Genomic DNA, 12,447 nt, shown 5'->3' with positions numbered 1-12,447 from the left:
TTTTTTATGTGTTTTCTTTGCAAAACCCTAATCTGAAAACCCAAATTTCGTTCACGGGACAATAAAGGTTGGAACTGAATTCAGTCTGTCTTGCATCCATCCATCCCCTCCAGTGAGAGAGAGAGAGAGAGAGGAGGGGGGGGGGGTTAAGAGAGAGAGAAGTGGAAGGAGAGAGGGGACAGAGAGGGAATGGAAGTGATTTTCAGAGTGTTAGAGGGCACACAAGAGAGTTCGTCATAGTGGCGAAAAGGAAAGAGAGGGGGGACAAATGAGACAGAGAGAGAGAGGGAGAGAGAGCAGGAAAAGCCGGGGATAACACAAATCCTCCCCCTCCTACAAGGCTGTAATCGCATTTTTATAATTGACGTATTCGCAGATAGGCGAGCGCTCCCCGATGTCGGTTAATAGCCGCGCGAATCAGCAGGCTGCCGGCTCCCTCTTTCTTCACGCGCCCGGCTAATCGCAGCCGTAAAGCAATATCCGCCTGCTGAATCCCAAATTCAGCCGTGCGTGTGTGTGTGTGTGTGTGTGTGGCTGTGTGGCTGTGTGGGTGGGTGTGTATCGACTGACTGTCAAAAACGGTGGCCTTGTGGGAACCGCGTGTCTAGCCTGGCCTCCCAGTGTCTCTGCACACACATGTATACATATTACTTTTAAGCTATGTATTTGTATATATCTTCCATTTATGGCATGGTATAGTATATACACATACATATACAAAGTTGTTAACATGAAAACAACACCTTGGCACATTGTGTATTTGCTATAAATCCACACATTTGCTTCCTTCTTAAGTGTAAGTTCTTTTAACCACACTTTATATTTCAATTTTCTATTATATGGCTTTATACTTTCTATACTTCTACTTTCAACTGTTTCCTGTCTAGTTCATGTTTATTAAATCATGTTTATGAAGCACTTTGAGTGGCATCATTGCATGAAATGTGCTCTAGGAATAAATTTGAGTTTGGCATTTTGACTTCTGATTCCCATTTCCCTCTCTTTTTTTCAGATCACAAATATTCTACTCATTTGTTTGTTGCCTCAATAGCTCCTACTGCTGTCATTTTGCACACCCTAATAATACTCTAATCCATAATTTCCCCCAATAATTCTCATTCATACATTAACTTAACGGGTAATGTCGTTGATTGCATGTGTATATAACACCTATTTGCTATATTGTTGTTTATATTCATTTTCTGCTCATAGTCAGATTTTTATCTGCTGTATCCTTTGTATTTTCTTTGTATTTGCTGCTTTAATAACCCAATTTCCCCTATTTTCATTAGCAAAGTTTCATCTTATGATCTTATATACACACATACATACATACATATACAGTATATGGACATCAAATTTCGATATTTTTTAAGTTCTCAAACAAGTGGGGCATAGCTTGGTGATAGAAATGTTTTCTAAACTGAGTGGCATTTACAAAACTGAAAGCGAATTGCAAAAATGAATAATACACAACCGTAAAAATCTTTTTTTTGTGTTTGAAGGCAAATCAAATGCAAGTTGGATTCTCCTTGAATTCGTCTGTGAAAACATTCAAACATTAGCGGCAGCAGAATAGCTTGAATACCAGTAGCAGTGCAGGCTTTTAGGCTGGCACTCCAGCAAATGCATCAGCAGCAGTTCCCTTTTATATAGAGTATGTACATGAAGACTTACTGCTGTTATCAAAGTAAAAGGTGCTTCCACTAAGCATTAATGGCTGTTTGTGCACTTATGCAACTGAGATGCTTTAGTTTTACACTTTTAATACACTGTCACGCATTAAGAGTCATTTGTTACTTTGATTACAATCTCTAAATCAAAAGTGAAAAGTCTTTATGCGGTTTTATTTCAGTCCAAGTCCAAGTCCAGTTTGCACTCACTATTACTTTGCAGGTGTGTACAAATTGTTAGGACTTTTGGAGCCTATGCACTTTCCACACTTTTTTCAGTTAAATAAATACAGTACCAGATAAATCCCTTTTATTCTTGCTCTTCTCATAGCCAGGCACTACTGATGTTGCTGCATTCAGCCATACTTGTGACTGGCAGAACAGCATTGTGCTGTACATTAAACTCCATGGCTATTGTCTACAAGTCAGATACACAGCCCACCACAACTGATTCAGAACAGCAAATGCTGCTTCGGTGCACGTTCTGCCACGCAAGACATCTCCACAATGCACGAAGAGAATCGGCTGAAGATGAGATTATAATTTATAACGAAATGCGAAGCGAAATGCAATGTGATGCAATACTGAGTCCAACTCAAACACAGCCAATTGGGCCACACTATCTACTTATTACAAGCTACTTCAGACTTTAATGCTAACGTTAGTCACACCTCACATACTGCAGACAAACACATTTCTACATTTTGTTTTGCTTCATTTTAGCCCTGTGTTTTCTAAGACAGAGCTAACCAAAGGAACATGATCATTATATTTCAAGCCAAAAGCCAGCCGGCCCGTCTGCCAACAGCAGCCTAACCTCCTCCACAGGGAAAGACTCCTGAAGTCTAGACTGGACCTGCTCAACAACAGTTTGTCTGCCTAGTCCAAAGGCAGCGTGCTCATCGCCTCAGCAAATTCCATCATCCAATACAGCACACAGTATTTCACTAGGCATCATATTTATTAGTATGCGATGCAGTTTCCAGATCAGTGCTTGACCCCCCCCAGACAAGACAGTGACCCCCAATTTGGCCCTCTCCAAATTCATCCTGGCTCAAACCCTGTGCTTTGTTTGATTACATATCTGCTGTAGAACTGACCAATACTACACTGATTGTCTCATTATGGGAAGCCATTAACCTGAATTGATTCTAATGGGGAATTTTGATCAGAGTGTCCCATGAATGTCATTTTGGAGGAATTTCTTGGCAGGAAAAGAGATGAGAGAATGATACTGAATATCGGCACAAAATATCAGCTATTGGCTCCAATTTGAGTATAAATCGGTCAAACCCGAGTTTCCATACATCAGTGACCTGGTAGAAATGTCAAACAGCTTCCAACCGCTGTGGTCAGGACGCAGATTTCTACACTGTATAGCAGATTTAGGACGCACTTCCCCCATCGCTGTCTAGAGATTAGTCATAGGAAATGAAAACAATAAACTACGGAATTTATCGCTTTATTACCTCCACCTTCTACAACAAATGGCTCTGATGTTCGGGCTCCCATTCCTCCAGAGGTTGGAGAGGGGGTGAAGAGGAGAGGAGGTACAGAAGTCAGAGGAAATGAGAAAGGATGAAAGGCGGAGGGGAGGAGAAGAGGGTCCTCATTCATCAACGTTGCGTAGAAAAGGTTCTAAATTCAAATATAATTTAGAATGTTCGGACGTACAAGAAAGTTGGTATTTATGATTTTGTATTATTAATTTGCTTTGATAAACCACCATCATGCTGGTGCACAGCCACTTAGTAACATACAGATATGTTCCTAATTAACCATATATGGTAGTAACCTTTTCATTTAAATGTTGCAGGAAATGTCATGGATGTCTCCCTGACACTGAACATGGCTCAGACAAAGAGAAGGGTAACAGTATATAATAAGGTTGTATTAACTAACATGAGTTAATGCATTCATTAATGGTGGACAAATTCTTAAATACATTCCTTCATGTTAACTAAGTAATTATGCTGTCATTAAACTCTGTTCATGACCTATTTATGACCAATCTGTGTCAGTTTTGGAACTTCCTCTTCCATGAATAAACCATTTACTAACATTAACAAAGCATTCCCAAAACTGTACTCATCACACCTCCCTTTAAAAGATCTTAATCCTTCATTAATGGTTTCCTGCTGATTAGTAGACATGAATCTGCCAGGACTGTGCCATATGTAGGAATGTAGCATATATTATTACTTGTATTTGTGTACTTGTATATATATCTTCTTACTGATATTGTGTTTTACTGTGCTGTATCACCTAGTCAAATTCCTGTGTACATTGTACATTTGGCGAATAAAGAGATTCTGATTCTGATTCTGAATCCGATCTCTTAAATAACCCATTTCACATTATCTATTGTAAAGTGACAGCTCTTTATGCCTTACCAATGGCTTATACAAGTGCAGAAATGTCCAAAACCATGCCTTAGTTAAGCGTTTGCTCCAATACGTGCTATTTGGAAGCGTCAGTGTGGATTAACAAACAAGCAAAAGCACCTCACCTGCTGCTAGGCTAAGCGATCCGCTTCATCACAGAACCTTTCGGTTTCATCTAAACGCGGAACTCTGGCAGAAATAAAACATATTGTGCGACCTGAAGACTTTTGCCAAAAAAATATAATCACGCTCAACAAACAGACACAATGCTGCCACAGGCGGAGGGAGGGCAGAGTGGAGCGCAGGCGGCCTGATATGGACCAGACACTTGCCTCCTAATGGGGAAGTGCTTCTGAGAGCAGTCATCAGCTGTGGCTTTAATGGATAGCCCCGGTCTCCTGTAGTGCTGAATAATAATTTAAATACATTTCTCGAAGCCTAGCGTGTCAAAATACTGAAAAGGCTACACTTATCGATAAGCCGTCCATCCGCTGAGCTCCTGCCTGGAGGCGAAAGCCCACTGAGCTGTTTTGTACACCAAATGCGTCCCACTGAAAGCGCGCCAGCCGGCCATTTAGCAGTGACATTCAGCAAAGCCAAATGTGCATCGCATGTGTCTGTCAACACAGTTATATTTGTTGAATGGCTGTGTTTTTACAGCAATATGTGTGCAGTTGATAGCTCCAATGATGTTAGGAAATCCAGTGATGTCCCTTTTCACTACAGCCTGTGGTGCAGCTGTGTAGGGAGATGGTACATATTGTGGAGTCAAAGAAATTACGGCTCAAAGAACTGCAGGCTTTGTCCCCAGTCTCTGCTTGAAATGTGCCAGTGTCCAATATCCCCAGGGTGGAGAGGACTTGAATATGCACCGGGATGGCATTAGTGCATTTGGTCTCTCTTTCCAATGTTGGAGAAAGTTGGCGGCAGAGGTCCAATCAGAAAGACCTTGGAAAACAAAATGTGAGTCCACTCGTCGCTCTTAGTTAAAAAAAATGTGCTCTGTGTAAATGCAGCAGGCGCCAAATCTTATGGAGCGGTCCTGCAGCTACAAAGTTTTGAACAGGCAAATTATGTATTTTTCCCTGCTGTGGTATTGCCTTTCATAACATTTCACTGTTTTGATAACACCCAACAGCTAATCAGTAGGTTTGGGCCGGTGTCCAGTATCAAATAGACCCCAGCCAAAATTCAGGAAAAAACACCTAAAATGACATACCCAAAATGAATCAGGAATAGCTCCTCAACCATAAGGCATATATGCATAGTTCTGGTCTCCTTTGATTGGTAAGAAGCTAAGGAATCAGAGTAAATGGAGATGCAATAAAGGAAAAAATAAGATTTTCATCTTTGCCTAGTATAGAATCTAAATTTCAAAGGCAATATCACCATTATAACCAAGATCCCATGGATAATGATGCAACTGAATGTGTTCTCCTACTCCTTGACTACAACTGTAACTGTAAATTTGATGAAAATACACTAAAATACAACATTTATGATACAATTTATAAAGATATACTGTTTACTGGGAATTTAACTTCAAAATACTATTTATTTCCATATAGCCATGTTACAAATAACAGAAATCTCCCAAAAACATTGAAATAGTTAATAAACACAATGACTATTGATCAAGTTTGATCAATATTCATATATGACTGAATCAGGGCCACAGAGCTCCATTCTATACAGGCAGATTTATGGAGACCGCTTGGGTCCTCCGTGTCATGTGACCTATCCTTAGATTCCTCTCAGTCAGTGGAATCGAATGGTATAAGGCTCATTGGTGTCAGTACTTCGATACAGCCACCAGATGGCGATGAAGAACTCCCACCGTAGGGTTTCAGTGTGGCTGGACTAAAATGGCTGGTGAAAATCCCCGGATGATCGCTGAGACTGCCAGACGGTCACAAAGTTACGGTAGAAACGTGAGTAACTAAAATCTGCCATTTTTGGCGAAAATAACATAAGCCTTGGTGAAATATTTTGGCATAGATTTTTGTCAGTGTGACTGTAAAATGTGAAGTTTGACTGCTACGTTTCCCTGGAAATAGCGGAAGTTGTGTTGCTTGGATGGTGGTGCCTTTAGGGTCATTGGAAAGCTCGGAATTTCTAGTTTCCAGCGATACCAAGCATGTTATTGTAGACTGACGAGAAAATTATCCCGGCGCTTTTGATCGCAACTTGCTCTTATATTTACAAAGTTTATATTTGCACGACTTTATTGTTAAAATACTTCGTAGTAAGACATAGTTTGGACAACATACAATTGGTCTACAAATTCTGAAAGCTCAAGACCCCATGTTTTCAAAACAGTATAACATTCATATCTTCTATAAATAGACTTCATCTTCCATCGCGATTTTTCGTAACTACGCCACGGGTGGGGCGGTACCAGGACTAGAACTGGTTTTAAAATTCATCCGTCTGCTTACCATCCCTACTTTATATACAGTAATAATGTGATTACTTTTTCAGTGACAGTAGTGTAAAGGATTACAATTTAAAATTCAGTGACTACATTACAGTTACTAATCCCAGCAACGCTCTGTTACTACATTACTTGAACCTGAACACCCTTCAACCTTTTCTTTCTTTCCTTTGAAAGTTTTTTTTTTTGGTGTTTTCCTCCTAGGACATACGCGGGCAGGTTTACATCAGCTATTACCTAAAAAAGCAAAACAAAAGATGGAGGGTGAGCAGCTGGAAGTTTTTTACTTTAAATTTATCTCAGTCAAGGATGCAAAGAACATTGTCATCCATTGTAAACAGTGTGTGGGCTGCAAAGCGCTTTCCACAGCGAAAAACACAACATCCAATTCATCAAAGCATCTGACACGCAACACAGCAATGTGAAACTCGGGGAAAAACGAGGAGCCGCTACTGCCGACGAAACAGAAAGTAATGTAACTCATTACTGCTGCTGTTGAGTAATTAGTAGTGTGATTACTTTTTAATTGAGTAGTAAGTAGGGATGCACGTTTTCAAAACTTGTTAGTTAACGGTTAGGCCCAAATATGTTACAATGCTATTTATACAGATGAGCATGTCCAAACACTCCAGAGTAATGCACCACATACGCACCATCTGCCCACTGTCAGCCCGGCAGCAGAGAAGACGCGCTCTGACGGGACAGAGGTCCCGGGGTGCAGAGGCACCGCTGCGTTAGTGCTGTCAGCCTGGGAATCCTACCTGGTTGTCTTTCCACCAGTTCCGTGGATTCGTATCAAGTTGTGGAGGCATTTCTTGCAAGTAGCTCTCCACTTTGGTTTAATGGTCATTTGCGCAGTTGGACTAACCGGCTGCGATGACGCAATTCAAACAGTCGTTAACCGTTAAGGTTAATCGACGTGATACATAACAAACAATAAATCCATCATCGATTGTTGTTGAACATCCCTAGTAGTAAGTAAAGAGCAACTGATTACATTTTCTGAGTAACTTGCCCAACACTGGTTATATGCGGAAAAATAAAAGTATCCTACTTCACATTCAGTGTTCACTGTTTCACTCGTTTTGAGCCTGTCGTAATAGCGTAATATTGATTCACTTCTCCGGCTTGAGTTACTTTATTTCCATTTACTGTTGTTCCATTCTTATGTAGGCTAACTACTCTCCCCTCTTCCAACATGATGTTATCACCAGTTGTATGTTAAAAAACTGCTGTGTCGCCTTCTTATCTGCATGCGCTGCCCAGTGGCTGGAGTCGGTATTACTGGTTCAAGCAGGTATTTGTGCACGTATCAAAACTGCATTAAAAAATCTCACACAGACCCAAGCCTAGTAAGTAGGTAGCATTAATCGAAAATGAAATAAACAAACCATCAACACAATGGACGCAACTGTTCTCCAAGCATTGTTTTTGAGACTTTTACGCCTGTCGTCTTTCAAATAAAAGTTGTAGAAAACTGGGAAGCTTTGAATAGCTGTATCCAACTTCTCCATTTTCCACTTGCCAGGCCGAACTATTCGTCAGATTCACACCGAATTCACATCGGGAAGAGCAGAAATCTGATTGGCTGTTGACGGCCGATGACTGCGAAAAGTTCAGCCGTGGCCGACGGTGATTCAACCTGGTCGTGGGGCGAGTTTTGACATTTTCAAATGTACACCGATTGGCCCGAAGGGGGAGGGGCACTACATACACAGGTCAAAACAAGGTGATATGCCCAAGAGGGGGGGGGGGGGGACTGGATGTTTACCGTTGCCTTGTATTTCCCCGCGGCTTTCACAGAGAAGAAAAGAGGAGAGGCGAGTCGAGGAGTAATGGATATGAGGAGGTGAGAGAGCCGGAGTGGATGGAGAGTCGCGGAGGAGGTGAGCGTGGAGAGGAGATTAGAGGGTAAGTGGGAGGCTGGTAGTGGCAGAGGAGGAGGAGGGGGGCGGGGGGGGGGGGGGCCTTGCAGTTACAGCTGCCCATAATTGTTCTTCATGCCTGGGTCTCCAAGCGAGCAGCCGCCTGGCCCGGTCCCAGGAGGCATGGGAGCTGTGTGTGTGTGTGTGTGTGTGTGTGTGTGTGTGTGTGAGAGAGAGAGTGGGAGTGAGAGAGACAATTTGAAGCCCAGGAATAGGTCAGAGAATGAGCGAGAGAGAGAGAGAGAGAGAGAGAGAGAGAGAGAGAGAGGGAGAGAGAGAGAATGAATTTCAAAGCCCAGCATAGGTCATTGCTGATTTGTACTTTGTGTGTGTGTGTGTGTGTTCATCATGTGTGTATGATGTGTGTATCATGGCGCTCGTGTGTATACATTGCAAGACTAGGAGTGTGTCACTGCAGGTGTACAGTGTCTGTGTGTGTGTGTGTGTGTGTGTGTGTATGTGTGATAATTTCCAGCCTAGGCGTAGGTCAGAGGTCACCCTTGAGGGACCACAGTGGCATTTCAAAAGCTGCCCTTGCTCCTCAAGAAATGTTTAATTCAACCAAAGGAAAAAAAACAAAACACTAAAAATATCTCTCCGCCACTCTCTTTCTGTCTTTCTATCTGTCTCTCTTCACACACACACACACACACACACGCACGTTTGGTTTTGTTTACCCAGGAAATGAACACAATCTGCGGATGCTCTCATCGGACGCACTCTCTCTCTCCTCTCTGTTGCCTCTTTTCTCTATCCTTCCATCGCTCTATCTATTTTTTCCCCCCGAGTCGTCCGTCTCAAGTTCTCCTTCCATTTTCCTCTCAATTCCATTTTACTCTCTCTCTCTCCTTCCACCTCCCTTTTGTCCTCTTCCCTCTTTCTCTCCGTCACGTTTGTCGCTCCTTTCTTTTCTTTCACCGTTACTATTGTTTCAGCTCTCTCCTTGTTTGACTCGTTCCTTCTCGCTCTCTCTTTGTTACTCAGCTACTTTTTTCATTTTGTGGGGCTTTAAAAAAACAATTATTACTATTTTAGATTCTAAATTATATTCTATTCTATTCTATATTATATTGTATATTCTTACATTCTATTTTTTTCTTTGCTGTATGCTGTTACTTAAGTTTCAAGTTATTTCATCTTAAATAAATTCATATACAAACAAATAAAGAAATTCCATCACTTTACTATTGTATTATAGTAAAGTGATGGAATAATGGAATAATTTGTTTTAGATCTCTTGTCACTCAGCTCCTTCCTATTATTCCTCCCTCTATCAGACAGGCTGACTCTCTCTCTCTCTCTGTTTCTATGTCTCTCGCTCTCTCTCTCTCTTTTGAAGGACATTGGTGAAATTAGCTCAATAAAGCAAACTCTATGACAGTTTGCTCTGATACGTACCTCTGAGTGTGTGTGTGTGTGTGTGTGTGTGTGTGTGTGTGTGTGGTGTGTGTGTGATTCTTGGAGTCTCCGCAGACTCCCTGTGCTGCAGTCTGCCTGTGGTGATAAGCAGGTGATGAAAGCCTGTGTGGGTGTGTGTGTGTGTGTGTGTGTGTGTGTCTGCGTGTTTTACCTGAGCGAGCTGTGTGTTGTTGGACGAGGGGAGAGGGTTGGACACCATTGGCCCAAAGATGTCCAGGTCATCGCTGATTGGCGCAGTGCTGCCGGAGCCCCGCCCACCACTCTCTGGAGCATCTGTGTGTGAGAGAGAGAGGGAGAGAAAGAGAGAGACATTATTGCTGAAACCACTCTGATATTAACTGATTTGTATTTAACTACAATTAGACATTTGCTATGTTGATAATATTATACCTCAGTTGATGCTATATATTACTTTGACACCATAGGTTTCATACTAGTCATGACAATAAGTAGATTTCAATTGAATTTAATTGAGAGAGAGAGAGAGAGAGAGAGAGAGAGAGAGAGAGAGAGAGAGAGAGAGAGAGAGAGAGAGAGAGAGAGAGAGAGAGACAGAAAATGTGATCGTCATTATCATTTATCAGATACCTGAAATGTTTTGATTTTGGGTGTTTATTCTGACACATTTTGTTCTGTTATGTATATCTGTAACAGGTGTCCGCATGTATAATGTTGCTGTGCACATTTTACATTAATTCTTATTAATATGCATGAGTGCTTTGGCACTTGTAGCGATACCAGTGAGACCTTTGGAGGAAGCCCCAACCTCTCTGTTGCTTTCTCAAAATCAACACAACATGGCCTATCACAACAAATGGCCATAAAGGTGTCTGGCTGATACAAACCACAACTTCAAAAGGGGCATCTGCCAGCAGGAGATGTCACCCTAAAGCTTATGGGGAATTAACGACAGGATACTGCGAGGAGGTTTGCAACTTTCTCACACATTCCAGAGTTAATGACCTTTATCTTCCAGCCATCGGGAGAAGAAGGACCCAAGGACTCAGGAGCCCTAATGAACAATACATTCACACATTCATACCTTCCACACCTATGAATATAGGGGATCATCCTCCCTTTCTTTATTGGAGCACCAGACGGTCTGATTAATCGAAAGGGACAGTCACCATTGGGTGAGAACGGGTATACATACCAATGTGTCAATACGAAGGAACAACAGACTGCTGTTGACACTTACCAGAGTCTCATCACTACCCCTCTCTGGAACAGGATGGTCATAAATCTTTTCCCTCTCTCTGCTCTCTCCTCTGAACTTACTCTCAACCCTATACTTCTTAAAATGTTTTCTATAAGTGTATCATGTATCTTGAAGTATAGGCTAAATGTGCCAACTATATATGTTAAAGCTGTTTAATTCGTGGTGGATTGTATGTGTTGCACTCATGAACCTCAAAACTGGACTCAGAGTGGCATATTTTGTGAATGGTGTTTATTCTGCAAAATAATTATAAATGCAAAATGAGTCGGCTGGCACGGCTGGTACATACAGTTGTTTCTGCTGATAATCGCCAACTGACAAACAAATACTGTACAAATCATTGTGATTACTAATACAAAATAATGATCAAAATAATCAACATCAATAGAAAATTAAAATTAAGCTACATTAGATTAATAATTCTTAATCACACTACTATCTATTCCAAGCATTCTGTAATGTACTAACCTTTCTACAAATCATAAGTAATGTATTTCTACACTTTCATTCACAAAACTGATTAAACTATATTTACAACTGGCATCTGCCTTGGTGCGCCGTTGCCATGGCGACTGTAAAGCTACTACTACAGCTGATGTTACCGCTAGCCACCGCAAGTCAAAACACACCCACATTCCGGCTCCCCTTCAAGGTAAAACATCTACAATATAACATACACACTCCCAAACAAACAACATATGTATGTGAGTTATCACAACCTAACAGGTAACTGTAAATATTGTAAAATGGTTAAAAGGACCGTTATAGTCGCGGTAGCGAACTAACGTTAGTTATCAATGTAGATTACCCCAAAAATACACGGACAACCAAGAACAGAAACAATAGCTCCGCTAGCTCACACACATTATAGTGGACGCATTTAAGTGCTCGGTGGCACTTGACTCACCTGCAAAATAATTATAAATGCAAAATGAGTCGGCTGGCACGGCTGGTACATACAGTTGTTTCTGCTGATAATCGCCAACTGAAGGACCAGCGCGAGCTCACGGCACCTGCCTGCGTTCTAAATTCTAAGACTAACTGCCTTCCCCAAGTAAACGTATGGAAATAATGTGGTGTTCAATAGTGGTGTCTGCTGAAGCAGAGATAAATATAAATCAGAGGATTTCAACATGCCACACTCTCCCCCACATTTCAAAATGTCTCCTGACATTTGACACCTTTAAGATTTTCAACAATATGTCTGTACTTACTTACTACAACTTTAACTTTGGGTTACACAGTTACTTTAAACACACTCGTACTGCAGCTTTAAGTGTGAGGTCCCCTCCTTTAAAGGACTGGTAAATTTGTAACTCGCTGTAACCATGCAAAAGTAAACAGGTCTCAATATTTACGGCCAACAATATACAATTCTGTTTACACACACAAT

General features: G+C 41.4%; 1 protein-coding gene across 2 annotated transcripts in view; it reads right to left on the bottom strand.

The window, feature by feature from the left end:
- LOC139652076 (stromal membrane-associated protein 1-like) overlaps positions 1-12,447 on the bottom strand; it is a 103,252-nt gene that overhangs the window by 11,021 nt on the left and 79,784 nt on the right. For both annotated transcript variants that reach the window (XM_071529025.1, XM_071529026.1), the window contains exon 7: positions 9,987-10,108. In XM_071529025.1, the coding sequence (XP_071385126.1) occupies positions 9,987-10,108 (122 nt within the window). The remainder of the gene's footprint in view (positions 1-9,986; positions 10,109-12,447) is intronic.

The sequence above is a fragment of the Centroberyx affinis genome, unplaced genomic scaffold (genome assembly GCF_046629955.1).
Source record: "Centroberyx affinis isolate AG114_WGS23_722 - 3 ecotype Tasmania unplaced genomic scaffold, CSIRO-AGI_Caff_v1 ptg001755l_1, whole genome shotgun sequence".
NCBI lineage: Eukaryota > Metazoa > Chordata > Actinopteri > Beryciformes > Berycidae > Centroberyx > Centroberyx affinis.
This window is presented reverse-complemented; position numbering and strand designations above follow the sequence as displayed.